Source organism: Corvus moneduloides, chromosome 13 (assembly GCF_009650955.1).
Source record: "Corvus moneduloides isolate bCorMon1 chromosome 13, bCorMon1.pri, whole genome shotgun sequence".
Classification (NCBI taxonomy): domain Eukaryota; kingdom Metazoa; phylum Chordata; class Aves; order Passeriformes; family Corvidae; genus Corvus; species Corvus moneduloides.
In genome coordinates this window covers 14,306,022-14,320,770 of record NC_045488.1, presented here as the reverse complement: position 1 = coordinate 14,320,770, position 14,749 = coordinate 14,306,022, and the positions used below count along the sequence as shown (strand labels likewise).

The window sequence follows — 14,749 nt, the reverse complement described above, 5'->3', positions numbered from 1 at the left end:
TCTCCACAGGCCCCGCCCCAGCAGGAAACGGCTCGAGCCGCTTCCGGTGGCCGCGGCCGGCGCGGGGGGCGCAGCGCCTCCCTGAGGGCGGGGCCGAGCCCGAGCTCACGGACGGCGGAGTGTAACCCCAAAATCCGCCGGCACCGCGCCCGCTGCCGCGGGAACGCCCCGCCACGACAGGTGGCGAGTTAAGGGCGCTCCCAGCTGTGGGGAGGCAGGCGATGAGGGCGGAGGAGTATTAATAACGAGCCCCGAGATTCAGGAACTTCAACGCTACCGTAGTTGCCTAACTGACAGAAAAGTCTACTTACAATTCTCCAGTCTCTCAAAATTGGCCCTGAATTCCAAGGTTCCAGACGATTCTGTTCAGCAGGATAATTAACTTCAGCTAAATGCTGATTGTTCACTAAGATAGTGTTTTCTTAGGCAGTACCTGTAGTAATTAATACATGTAAACAAAAATGTTTACAGATCAAGATTTCAAGAGCAAAACAAGGGAAGGGGAAAAAAATTGAAACGAAAGCAAATTTTGAATGATACCAGTCTAACATTTTATTTATTGCATACAAAAGGATTTCTTTTGACAATGGAATTTTATATGAAAAGTAATTTGATGCATACTATTGAGAATCTTATCTTCAAAGATGCTGCAGAAAACTTAAGGCAATGCATCTAAGCATATAAAGCACAGTAAGAGGTGGAAATGTTCAAAATGAAAAGCCTATTCCTTCTCCTTCCCTTAAACTATGGTTAAGTCACAACCTTCTGGAACAGAAGTTGCAGCTTTTTAGCCCCTGCAATAGCATTAAGATCAGAACACTGTGATTCCTGACAAATACCTACGTGTTCAGCATCACATTACAATGTTATGCATACATTTAAAAACAAGACAGTATCAGTAGCTATTATATAACAAATCAATTAATGGATCACTAAGATACCTCTAGTACCAGGCACTCAAATCAGACCCATAAAGTATTTCCTAAAACAAACAAACAAACAAACAAAAAAAAAACCAAAAAAACCCAAACCAACAAATCAAAACAACCCAAACCTGTGCTTCTTTGTCCTGTAAGAAAGCCAAAATAGATTATATCGCATACCCAGGGTCTCAGTTACTTCAGAGACCCTGGATTTTTTGTCCCGTATCTCTCAAGTACCTTCTTGGAAACTTTTAGAAGTGAGTATCATCAGTCTTCAAGCATTAGTGGTCAATTAACTTCCCTTTAACAGTCACTGGAAAACACAAAGTGTTTGTTCAGTCCTTCCAGTTACTTTTATTGATTTCTAGCAATGCAGCTTGAACTTCGCAGCCACTTTCAGTTTCCTACAGCCAAACTGTTCAAGAAGCTTTAGCATAAACCCAAGTCAGATTTTGAAGCAGTCCAATCTCTGCCTCTCTCCCATATCCCCCATTGTACAAGCACAAAGTGAAGTTCAGTTTCAGCAATGCAATTAAGCTCGAAAAGGTCCATTTATCACACATGCTGGAATAAAATTTCTCCCTGTTTAAAGCCTCAGTGCCAGAGGTGTTAAGTTTGTTGCCAGCAATAGACTGTACTCACAAATGCTACTACTAACAGGTAAAAAAAATAAAATAAAAGGTAAGCAGCTTTAACCAGAAACAGGCAACAAGTTAGGTAAGGTAATATTTATAAATGGATTTTTTTTTAGTGTAAACATAACAGTTTATCTTTTAGGTTTACTGTAAACCCTTTTACACATAATCTGATCATGAAAGACAAAGACAAGAGAAACTGAAGGTATTTATTATTCAATCCACTTACAAAGCAGGTGGCTTAATGCAAGCTAATAGACATGTTCATATATGATCCCCAAGGAACATCTTTTCCAAAGTGACAGTAATACTGTCTCAATGGTTTTGCACATTTGCATTTTGCAATGTTGAGCACATTTAAATAAACTATAATCTATCATACGTGAAAGAATGTTGATGAGCAACTTGAATCCTGATATAGATTAAAACCTCCTTCAAAGGCAAAATGTTAGTATGTTATAACTTAATTCTATATACTATACTATGCAGCAAATCTTAACTATAGAAAATATTTCAATCAGTGATGGACTGTTGGTAATTTATAAAGAGGGAATCTATGATCAAGGCAAAAACTAGGTAACCACATAATTTGTGTCTCAGTTTCTACAGGAATTTACAGGCTTTCAACTTACTAATGAAAAATAAAAACAAGAGACAAGTGGATTTAGCTAACTTTATTAACTTTAAATCTAATAAAAGTCCCAAGACAAGCCTGGAATCCTTAAAAAAATCTATGAATTCACGTATATAAACCCAAACAAAAACCCTGCAGCTTTAATTCCTTATTGAATGGTTTTATATTAAGAAAACCACAAACCAACAAAACCCAAACAAACAAACAAAAAAACACAACCAAAAAAAAAAAAAGAAAAACAAACCAACCCTCAATGTGCGCAGATACTTCAACTTAAGTTAGCAGAAGACCAAACAGATTCTAAGCTCTTTTTCCATGTCCCTAATAATTCTTTCAATCTGCAAGTATCTACAATCCAGCTAACTGAAACCAACATTTAGTGTTCACTAAGAGCTGTTTCACAGCAGCATATATTTAAGTTAGGGATTCAAATTTCTAGACATAGAAGAAAATGATAAATACAATCTGAACAGCAGTCTAAATGTTTAATATTGACATTCAAATATATCCGCATTGTGCTGAAATTTTAAAAACAAACACAAGAATCTGATCAGACAAAAAACTCTGGTGGTGAGTATGCTATATGTATCAGTCAAACTGAATATAGTTCATATTCTGTTCCCAGTATTAAGGATGTTATTTGACTCATAACTGATCTTGTAAATATACAGCAGCCATTTTTTCCTAATTAAGGAATGTCTCAATACATAATATTATCCTTTTCTAGATGATCTTTATACATTTAAACTAAAATATATATGATCGATTAAATTAAGGAATTTGAGGTTAGTAATGAGTGAAATCATACTTTCAAAGCTTGATACTACGTAAAACAAACCAAAAAAGAGACCACACAATTCTACTTACTAAAGCAGCTAATCTCGCCTGCAAGTTTGGGGTCACAAAGCCCATAATATGTGCAAACAAATGCAATACAAGGAACCATGCAAAAAATACAGTAATGAATTTAAAGAAAAAAATGTAAAACCTAAAAAAAAAAAAATTATAAATACACTGAAACTCAACTGTCTTCTACATACACTGTAGGTCTAGCATTAGTTGTACCATATAGCAGAGCCAGCACTCTGGGTTCAATGCTTCCAAATCTGCGCAGGTAAGTCATGCCATCTTTGGTTGACTGCAGTACCAGGAAGGATGAGAGGGAACGAGAGGGAGGACAAGAGTTCTGGAAAGCAGTGTCAACTTTCACTAGGCAGCTGAGCCTCAATGTCCACTCTGCAAATGGGGCACTTCTTGTTAGTAATCAACCACTGATCTACACATACTTGGTGGAAAAGGTGCATACATGGAAGGCGCCTGTCATCAGAACAGAAAAACATTAGTGTTAGTAATTTCCATATCAACAAACCCATTGGAAAAAATGGGTGTGGGCTTTGCTACTGAGGTCTGTTTTTTCTGTTTTCCCACAGGTTTATCATAGCCTTTTCCAGTTGAACCTACATTCTGTCTAGTTCCAAAAAGAAATGGATATGGGCAATGAAGTCAAGCACCAACTGGCTTCTGCTGTATTAGACTGATTTAAACCTGCTGGAATTTAAGTAGCATTACTCCAGAAAAACTGGACTAACAGTCCTGATTAATTCAGGGCATCAGCTTGGGCTCATATTGTAACACAAGCAGTCAAACTATGGGAGATTGTAATAAAATAACCTACATTCTACCTACAGACAATACAGACTGAAAAACGTGTATTTTCAACCGCAACTTGTTTTATTGTATTAGTTCAATGACAGTAGTTAATTTCAACTGTTAACCTGGGCAGTGCTGTAAAGCAGTGCACCAGATTCTAGTATCAAAGCCAGAACATTACCATTATATTCTGATATTCAGTGTTGTATACCTGACATCTTCACCTTCCTCCAATATAGACAAACAGATGGTGCACTTTTCCTCTGTGTCTTCTTCTGTTCCTTCCTCCCCATCTTGTTTGCAGTGCAGTTTCCTCTGTGAGAACCAATCAGTTGTTACCTTATTAGTAGAGATGACATTATTGACAAACTGAGTAAAATCTGGTTTTGATACATATTCATCACATATTTCTTTGAAAACATTTTCTAATATTTATTCAAATGAATTTGAATCAAAATGAATCAAAAACCAGCACTTAGAGCAAAAGCCAGGACATTTCAGATTTAACTGTTGTTAATTACAGAAGTCCACTGATATCTTAATTCCATTCATGCAAAAAAAAAAAAAAAAAAAAAAAAAAAAAAAAATCAACCTAGTGTCTTGTCACTATTTATCAAGTACGAAATAACAACGTCATGTTGATGGGATTGTGTATGATCATAGACTGAACTCCAACTGAGAGACGACCTCAGTTGTCAAAACTGTGTACCAGATTCAAAAACTCCTAGTATTCCAGCCGTCCCCATGTGTTCAAAGTAAAGGTTAAATTGATATATACCACACAGGTAAACACTGTGAACTATTTACTGCCAATGTAAAGCCTTAGTTTATGAGTTATCACTGAAGTCTGTTGACAATTTTGCTATTACCAGCAGTTATTTCACTACTCACAAGGCTACTTGTAACTACTGAACAAGTTAATCATATCACACCACTTTTGTTCATCACATAGCTCTTTATCTAAGGAACTAATTTTAAATTTTCCTTGTGAAACAAGTGGCATTGTAAGCTTTGTTTACAATCCTTGAAATTTCAAGATAGAGAAAACATGCCCTCTTTGACACTGACATTTCTGCAGATTTAAGCTAACCATAAACATTATTCTATGTTCAAAGAAATATTACAGGCAGGCCACAATTTGACAAATCCTCACCTTTTTGTATTTATGGGGATATGTGCATCTTTCTATAGTTCCCTGTGTTGCTCCACGATTAACATTGCCTAGTCGTTCCTCCAAGTGAATCAGCTCCTAAAAATCATGAAGGAATAAACAGTGTAAAAGCTGTTATTTCAACTACCTTGAGGAAGTATTTATTTTATTCTAACCCATTTTCATTTTTAGAATGACAAACTTATTTCCTGACTTACTCAAATATAGGCAAAGCCAAAAAGAGTATGTTGTGTGGGAAAAGTGATGGGCTTCTGTAGAAAAACCCACACAACACTGTCTGGTATTTTTAGTTCTAGGGAAATACTATTATACTACAATAAAATGAGTGTTTGTCAGCTAGGAATGGCTATCAGTATGTTCACACATACTTCTGTATCTTCTGTGTCTAATGAGGAAAAGACAATTAAAATATGCTATGTAAATATTTGCCTTCTAACAGTCATTAAGGCTTTGAAGAAAAAAAAGAGTTGCTTAAGTTGAAATACAATGACTGATTTATTTTTCTCCAGCAATGAGTTTATTACAACCATGAGATGTCACTGAAGAGGTTTTCAGTGGATAGGGTCATTAACTCTCTGCATCTGATACCTTTTATGTTCTCCTGGTTTTTTTTCCTTCACTCCATTTCAATTCCTGCACTATACAACAGGACAGCACTGTTCACATGGCCAAGTTTCAGCCTCACTTGGAGGATCCTGGCACAGTTACTCAGAGACACCACTACCTTCTGCAAGAATGCTGTATGACTACTCTGCCCTACTGATGGGTGGTATGCACAGCAAGAGGTACTGTCAGTTAATTGCCACCTAACCTGCATTGTCCAGGGCACCTTTTCCTGACCAACTTTTCAATATGCTTTTGTCCCACTCCACAATGGTGAGGGCATTCTGTAAGTAAAGGGTATTTCCTTTATGATTCTTTTCTATCTATACACAGAACTAGCTCTATCATACACCCTCCCCATATTCCCTCATGACACATTTTGACATATATCTAGTTTTATTCTATTACAAACCTCAAAATTGCCCCTGAAAGGGCCTCTGAATGATGTTCCATCCAATCCCGATGAAATGTAACGGATGTGAGGGTAGCCCGCCATGTCTGGTACCTATTCAAACAGCAGATGTTAAGTTAAACCTATTCAGAACAGTTTCAGTATTTTACTGTTCACTTTGAAAAATTTAAGTTCCTTTTGCTTTCATTGAATCACTTATTATTTATACTCCTCAGCCTGAGCATACGATTCCAACTGACAGCACAAGACAAACACCACTCTGACACATCTAAACATAACCAGAAGCAAAACAGAAGTGAGACTAGATCTCTCCTGTAATCTCTCCACATCTGCATTACAATTCCCAAGTCCCAAAATCTCAACCTACATTATATAAACCACCATAAATATCTACCTATTTTTGTAAACAGAACACCTAACAGCTACATACGAAGTTACAAAGAGGACTCGCTATAGATTCTCAAATGTAAGCTTTTGGTACCACAGGAGAAACAAGCCTAAAAAACTCAGTCTGGAAGAAGCAGCCAATATTCTTATCTCACTCAAACAACTGAACATCTTCAGACACACTTCAACTTCAGAGGCAGATAAAAATTAGCACTCAAAACTCGTATCTAAAGTCACAGTTAAACTACATTCAAGCATCCACTAACCTTCTTGCACAGTAAGAGATATAAGCAGTGAACAAAAGACCAGTGTTCAGTGCTATATCCCACAGGCCCTTCATGCACCAGCACTTTCCATAAAGCAAAGCTGAAGGATAGTTAATATAGCAGGGACCACCTCCACAGCAGGGCTGCTGCATTCCTTTTTTACCCCAGCAAGATGAGTGAATAATGGTATTGATTTTTTTGCCAGAAATATACCAGTAGCAATTTTTAATGAACAGGTGAAATAAACCCAAAATGATCAGCAGATTCAGTTCACTCAATCCCACAGCACACCGAGAGAAGACTGTAAGCAGCAATCCATTTGGAAATACTTGAATGCTATCAGCTGATAATGCCTCTGCTGCTGTATATGACAGCTCAAAATTCATCTCATGAGGCTGTCCACAGACCAGATATCCCAGATACTATTCATGATGTCAAGTATTCACATGCCACTTTTCTTCTTTCCATCCAACACTTCCAAGTTTAACACATATAAAGGTGTAAAACTCAATGAATGCACTGTGGAAAAGCAGACCTAGACAAAGTTCCCCACATCAAATAAAAGAGCAATAAGCTAGCTACCTTTCTACAGTTTTCAAATCCAGTCTTGTAACTAAAAGCTGACAGGGATAGAAAAGATTTCTCTGCCCTAAATATTTTTTTTCCAGAAAAGAAAGGCAGAATCTGATTATTTTAAAGCAGTTTACATGGTGCTTGTCAAACGATGATGTAGTGCCAACATCCTCCACAAACACAGCCAGAACACTGGTCTTGAATTTTAACAAACCAGAGTAACAGAAACCAAAGATGCATATTCATGTCCATATCAAAACACTTCATCTAAGTAATATTTGCTGGTATCATAGGTCTTACTGTCTGATAACATAAACCGTGGCTGTAACTAAGGAATTTTGGGGGAGGAGACTAAAAATATGCTGATTTGTAAGAAATCTGTCTCAGATAATCACTGATTTATGATTCATTCTGCATTTAAATGTGTAATTCTACTTCAGCTTTCAATTACCGAAAATGCATTTAAGGAACTAGGTCACTCACTCACATTATGAACATACTTACTGTGCCAGGTTTTTACTAGGCATAGACCTGTCTGGCATAATTTGGAAAATTTTATTGTCTATTACAACATTGTGAATTGATGGCCACCACTCAGAGGAAGGAAACTCCTGACAAAAACTAGCCTAAGTCTCAGAAGTGATATTCCGTGCCTGGTCCTTTATTGACCAGAATTTGAAATCAGTCTTCTGGAAAACAATGCATCTGATAGTGCAGATATTACATCACTACAAGAGCTGCAAAGTCACAGATGTATTGCTGTAATTCCATAATTACAGTTCCAATTGCCCCAACAGTCAGTTTATCAACTGCAGTGACACACACCTGGACAGGTCTTCTATTTGGAAGAAATTCTGCTATTGGAGACTAAGAAACCTACTAAATTTAATTTTAACAGTACAAAACCAAAATTGTTCAGAGTACCTATCACAATTAACTACTGAACTCAAGACAACAAATGTTGTGTGGGACAATGTGTTTTCATGCTAATAAATGGGCCTTCATATTATCTTGATGGGGATGGCATAACACCTCTGCTAAATTACCTGAACATACATTATATACAGGCTCTTTTATAAAATACCCTCAGAGCACAGCTTACATTTCTGGCCAGGTAAAATGGTACTCTGAAAAAATGTCTCTAAGAAAAAAATCAAAACAGTTCTTTTACACCTGCAGAATAAGCAGTCTGCTAACACAGCAAGATTTTAACTAAGTACATTTGCAACTACAAGATGGAGAAAATATTTGCAAGAGAGAACTACCAATAATACCCAACTAAGAACAGTCTTACTAAAATCCCTTTGACAGTTTCAAAGTTTCAAATGCAAAAAGATATCAGCTCTCTTGAAAGAGCTTCACACAAATGAAAGTTTGTTTTCACTAAGCTTTCATGTAAGAAAAAAGGAAAAGGTTAAAGCTAATGAAGAATGTAAGCAGTTAAAGGTAATGCCAGTCTGCACTAAGTGTTTGTATATATTCTTTTGGATACAGACAAATTAAAATATATACTTTAAAGCAATATATTCTGGACATGCAAATTCCAGCACAAGTCTGCCAAGAATTGTAGAAGTACAATTTGTTTCTTGTTTTGCACTTTCTATTGACACTTCCCATGACCACAAAAATCTGCAGCAACTAAAACAATTCAAGGCTAAGTCTGAACCATTTACAACACAAACATTCTCAACAGTTTGAAACACCTAACCTGCAGAGAAGACTTTCTTCCTTGCTACTTCTCTCCTTTAAATACCCTCTGTCTTTGCAGGATCTTTCAGCTTTTCAGTTGCCAGAGTCAGTGGAGAAATTCCTGCCCTGTATGGTACTACTTATCTTGTCCACCCAGCCTTCATGGTTCACATTAAGTATGATCATCATATGTATTAGAACAAATCCCCAGTGTAAGCCTTTTCAGACAACTAACTGCTCAGCTACCATCAATATACAAAAAGTAGTAAAGCTCATCAATTAATGTCTTAATAAGCCAAATTCAAACAAGGAAAAGCTGCAGTCTTCATACAAAAGCAGTGGGTGAAGTAACAAGTACTATCTGCTGCATAGATAAAACCCAGTGGTACCTGTGTCTGAGGGGAACATGAAATGAGCGCTCTTCAATAGCCTGTATTCTACAAAAAAATAACAGTAATTCATGTTTATATTAAGAAAAAAAGAAGAAGCTGCAGGACAAAATTCCATTTTCTTAAAAATGCAATTCTCTTTGATGCAGCTAATCAAGGCTATTTCAAACTTGAAGTTCATCTTGAACTACTATCACTATATCAAATTACAGCCTTAACTGTTCAGGTATTTTACAGAAACTTGTCGGCTTTTGGGGTACAGAACAGTTGCATCTCTTAGAGCTGCAATACCTGCATGACTACACTGAGCAATATTATTCTGACCAGCACACAACCACCATAATGTGCTGGGACCTACTGGCCTACACCTCCAAATCCCTACTGATTTTCACAGCTAAGTGTAAAGACAGCCTCAGACACACTGAATCAATCCACACGTAAAGGAACAAAACAGTAAGGCTCTGCAATAGAAGAAAAAGGGGGCACAGCATATTGAAAGCTGGATGTGAAACACCTGAGAGTAATGATTAAGGTACCATAAGAAACTTTAGGTTTGCTTGGGGTTTGTGTGGGGCTTTTGTTGTTTTGTTTGTTGCTTCGGGGGGGTTGTTTGTTTGGGGTTTTGGTTCTTTTAAAATATGATCCAAAGATCTCCCTCAGACTGAGAAGCTGCAGGTTCACAGATAAATTAAGGAATCTTCTCAAAGCTTGCATCAACTCTAGAGATATTTATTACACCATACCTAGCAAACTACAAAGTCCAAATAATTCCCCCACCACTACCCTGAAATTCACATTCAACAGACTACTCAAAAGGGCAGAAGCAGCTAGAGTCAAGAGTCTGAACACCGTACACCATAATGAATTACAGAAATTGCCATCCTGCCCACCCTGATGTGGTAAACAGTGCCAGAACCCCAAGTCAAAAAGCCTTTCATTAACAGCGGCAAAAGAGCAGCCAAAGGAAGCCAGAGTAAACAGAAATAGAAGTGGCATCTAACAACAAACACTGGTATCAGAGAAGAACAGAGGAACAGATAAAAAGCCTTTGTGTCCTGCATCCTTCTTGTCTAATGTTTCATTAGTTATGCCATGCACTGATCTTCACTTGAGTCTTCCTTAAAATGATCAGTTAGCAGAATGGGTATTTGTCCAGAATGGATTTCATTCAACAGCTCTTTCCTCAGCACACATATGGCCTTAAAACAGTAGCGAACACAAAGTCTAAGCTATGGTCCCAAAGTAATTATATTAAATCAAGGAGGGAAGCAGCCTGACCCTTGGATACATAGATATCAAGAAAGCTCTTCCTAACCGCTTTTAATCTAGGACTTCTCCTAAAACACCACTTAAACAGGTAAAAATCTCTTCCAAACTAGTAGAAAAGGAGATTTTTTTTCCCCCAACCCTCTATTTAGACTGTCAAAGCTGCTGAATACCTTCCCCCACATATTTTTATCATTTTGTCTCCCTGAGGATTAAAACTGCAGTCTGCATTCCAGCACTGAGTAGATGAAGATTTGGTCATCTACATCTAATTAAAATCAGAAACTGATAGAGTACTAATGTCATTGAAGCCCAAATAATCCATTACGTCCTTTACAGTCTGGTGGTAGTTTGAAGGGGTTTCAGTACTCCACATAAAAAAGGCACACTGCCAATTGTGCTGCAAGCCATTTCAGAAAGCAGATTCAATATTAATGAAATTCTTAGCAGAGTGACTGCATCAGTTACTTTAAAAGACAGCCCCTCTCAAAAAAAAGAGAATAGTTTATGATATCTGCATCAAAGAATATGACTCATGAAACTTCTATTTAGTACCCTCTGTACGTAAAGAAGGAAGCATTTCTTAGGACATTAACGACTTCGCAGAGGGACTCTAATCACAGTTCAGCCCCTCCTCTCCCACCCCTACTCCTAAAGTTACAAAGAAAAAAACAGGTGGCAGATACAAATAATCTGTTGCCTAAAACAGCACTTATGTTTAAAATCCAGTCGTTTGTTAGATGAAAAACTTCACTGACTACTTGCTCTCTGTTCAAAATAAGTTTTGCTGACAGATCTGCTGTACTCTCACACACAAGCGAACAAAACCTGTGACTTTCATTATTGCCATAGCAGGGGTAGAGTCATCAAAAGGCATTTGTAATGCTTTGAACTCATTGTATATGTAACTTCTAGCAGTGCTCTAACCTGCCTTCATGTTCTTCTAGTGTGTGAATACACTTAAAATTAGTCAAAGACTCTACACAACTTCAAAGCCGTAACGCTCAATCTGATCACAGCGGGGTTCAAACCACATCCCAAACACCTGAGGAAGTGCTGCTTAGAGCAGTCTGTTCATGATACAAAATGCTGTCAGTGCAGTGTGTGCAAAGCCTCAAAACACAAACAACTTCAGTTTCACTCAGCGACTCATTAATTACTGTTATAAGGATCAAATATCCCTACATAAACACTTGCACAAATTTCTGTAGACTTAAAGACCCTTATATCATCTGCCACTTTTACCAATTAGAAACTGTAGTTACCAAGCAGAAGAGCAGAAATCCCTAAAATATTTTATCACACATTCAGGAAATACTTCTGAACGTTCTCTATCATAGTTTTCTTCTCTTCTACTGCTAAAAAGATGAAAAAGAGTAGGGTGCCAACTATCTGCTTATGTATTTTACATTTTAGCTGCAGGAACACCCCAATTAAAATACAATTAGAAGTTTCTCATCACACTGTAATATGAGGATCATCACAACTCCTAAGTTTCTAGAAACTTCATGGTGACAATTGAAGTAAATCCCACAGATGACTTACTAGCTCTGACAGAAAACGAGCTAAAAGAGGCACAGGTTTAACTTGTTGCCTCCTAACACAACTACAGTTCCCTGAACTGTTAGGAGGGAAGCTAAAGCAGCTGATGTTATCTGTTACAGTACAACACATGAAATCAACGTGAGAGAGTAAAGCCATCTTTCATCCACTTGAAAAAGCAGACACCTAACTGAAGAATGCAGAAAAACTTAATTTGAAGAGATGACACACAGGAGACAGTTATGCAAGAAGAATCTCATTAGCTACACTAAAATATCAAAATCTACAGACTGCTTTAGAAAGTCTGTGCTAAATATGAAAGCAGCATCCAAGAACAACCAACTCTCATGTATCAGGGAGGTACTTAAGGATTATCACATCTGGTAGTTAAAGAGTGAGGAACACGCAATGCAAGACCAGACTGGAGACAGTTACTAGAGTTTGGTTGTAAATTTACAGTTCAAGCCCCAGATGTCAATTCAGGCTACTAACAGAGAAATTTTGAAAGGATGAGACTTGCAGGGTTTTTTTAAATTATAATTTTAGCATTCATTTACAGATGATCTCACAATTTTGATTAGATTAACTAGCTTTAAGAGGATTAAACATTATTGCTTGACCACACAGAAACACTAAATATACTCAGTTAAACTAAATTTGTTTCTCCGTGAATTTTCATTAAACAAAATTTTAAAAAATTTTAACTAAACCTGTAAGCATTCTTTCAAAAACAATACTTTGTAACAAGAGTAAAGATATGCTGGTTTGTTTTGGTTTTTTCTACTGCATACTACAAAAATGATGTTTAACAGGGGGACTATCTTACCCTCACACTTCCTGCAGGTTGTAACACTTCATGCTACAAAATCATATACTTTATCACATAGAATTAGGTTGATGAATAACATATTATTTGAAGACAATCAAATCTCTATCTGGAATTCTAACTGTGTGTATACACACCTTAAAAAGAAAGAATCAGTGCTAATACTCATGCACTGGGTGGAAAGTTGGTACCTTTAATAATCCAAAACTCAATAAAGAATAATCTGAACTTTAAAAATCAGATGCAGAGGGTCAATGCATTGCAATGCAAGTGACAATTTAATTCAAGTATGTTTCATTTTACAAGAGCTGAAGTTAGAAATGTAGATGTCCCTATACTGTTCTCTCACTACACAATGGGCCTGCTCAAGCTCCCTCGCTGGGAGTAACACACAGACAGACACAGTGAAATATTTTCTTATTCAGTTGAAGCACTTTTGCAGCAATGTAGACACATCCCATTTTCCTGACAAACAAAATCATAGTGACCAACGATCATAATTTTCCATAAGCTATCTCCTTACCATTAGAGGAAGAGCCCCTATTTGCAAGTGATGCAGTCGAGGAGGTGCATGGTAGTGGGCCAAGTGAGGATGCAAGGGCCCTGGAGGGTAAGTGGCTGCAGTCACACCAGCTTCAATTCCTAGTTCCCTGTCACATGAATGAAAGTGGCATTACAGTAAAGGAACAGCTTGCCTCCTATGTACAATCCCACTGCTTTGGAGAGCCTACAACACAATACAGCTACAACAGTTTCACGCAAGAATTTTTTTTAACCATATTTAAACTTTGCTAAAGAATCCTCCTGTAAGTAAAAGTTCTTTTTAAAAAAGCTGTGAAGATTTAGTATGAAAAAAATAGAGACAACTCCACATTTATTGTGCCCAGTAATATTATCCACGTGGAGTCTTCTCTGCAGCACATGCTGTGGGAGCCGCAGTCGACATTCATGCACCTCTTCACTAATGGCCAAGAGTATTTTTTTAAATAATAAATATATTGTTGAACTTAAGTGCATGCTTCATAAGTGGGCCTGATGCAATTGTAAATAAGTTCGGACAAAGAGGGGAAAGAACATACTAGCCTGTAACTCCAAACCTTAAAAAACACTAGAAATATATTTAAGATATTGAGTACTCAAAGCAGTATTTCCAAGTCATATCAACATCTACAAACTTTAAACTACAGGTACATACAGCACCTTTTAAAACCACAGCCAGCATTATCAGCACTGATCAGCACATTATGGTCTCCTGTCCTGAGCCCCAAGAGCTCAAACAGTGTCTGATTACTCACCAGGCAGATCTCTCTGGAGCCTGTCGAGGATGGGAAGACATAGTCTGAGGCACATGGATGTGATGCCCATGACCATAATTGGGATGCATTCTGTGAGGATGTGGAGGAGGCCGCTCATGAGCGCGTCTAAACAACAAAGAACAGCCACCATTAATTTCACATACTTTTTAGTATGAAGAAACCAACACCCATAACAAAAATGTTGCAGACTGAGCTACTACAGTGCCTTTAAAATAAGAAGCTCCCCATGCAGTATTTTAATTTCCACTTTAGATATAAGTTACAAACTAATTTTAACACAGATTTCGTATTCAAAGCCAGCTTCAGCTACAGTGATCTGCCCTTCACTTGGCAGACACGACTACAGAGCCTGACAAAGTGTTTAATCCCAACCTCAGCGAGCAGGTAGGAAAGTGAGGGCCACATGACAATCATGTTCAGATTTGGTGCCATTCACAGGTCTGCAGCAGATTATTTCTAGTAAAACG

General features: G+C 37.5%; 1 protein-coding gene across 3 annotated transcripts in view; it reads right to left on the bottom strand.

Moving 5' to 3' along the window:
* Positions 1 to 533: 533 nt before the first annotated feature.
* The window catches only part of RNF111 (ring finger protein 111), a 44,521-nt gene continuing 30,305 nt past the window's right edge, over positions 534 to 14,749 (bottom strand). Inside the window, exons 9-14 of one of the 3 annotated variants that reach the window (XM_032123017.1) lie at positions 14,262 to 14,387; positions 13,490 to 13,616; positions 6,029 to 6,121; positions 4,996 to 5,091; positions 4,054 to 4,181; positions 534 to 3,509 (exon numbers count right to left, since the gene is read on the bottom strand). In XM_032123017.1, the coding sequence (XP_031978908.1) occupies positions 3,392 to 3,509; positions 4,054 to 4,181; positions 4,996 to 5,091; positions 6,029 to 6,121; positions 13,490 to 13,616; positions 14,262 to 14,387 (688 nt within the window). In that variant the 3' untranslated portion in view covers positions 534 to 3,391. The remainder of the gene's footprint in view (positions 3,510 to 4,053; positions 4,182 to 4,995; positions 5,092 to 6,028; positions 6,122 to 13,489; positions 13,617 to 14,261; positions 14,388 to 14,749) is intronic. The other 2 variants (XM_032123015.1, XM_032123016.1) reach the window with 2 other exon arrangements.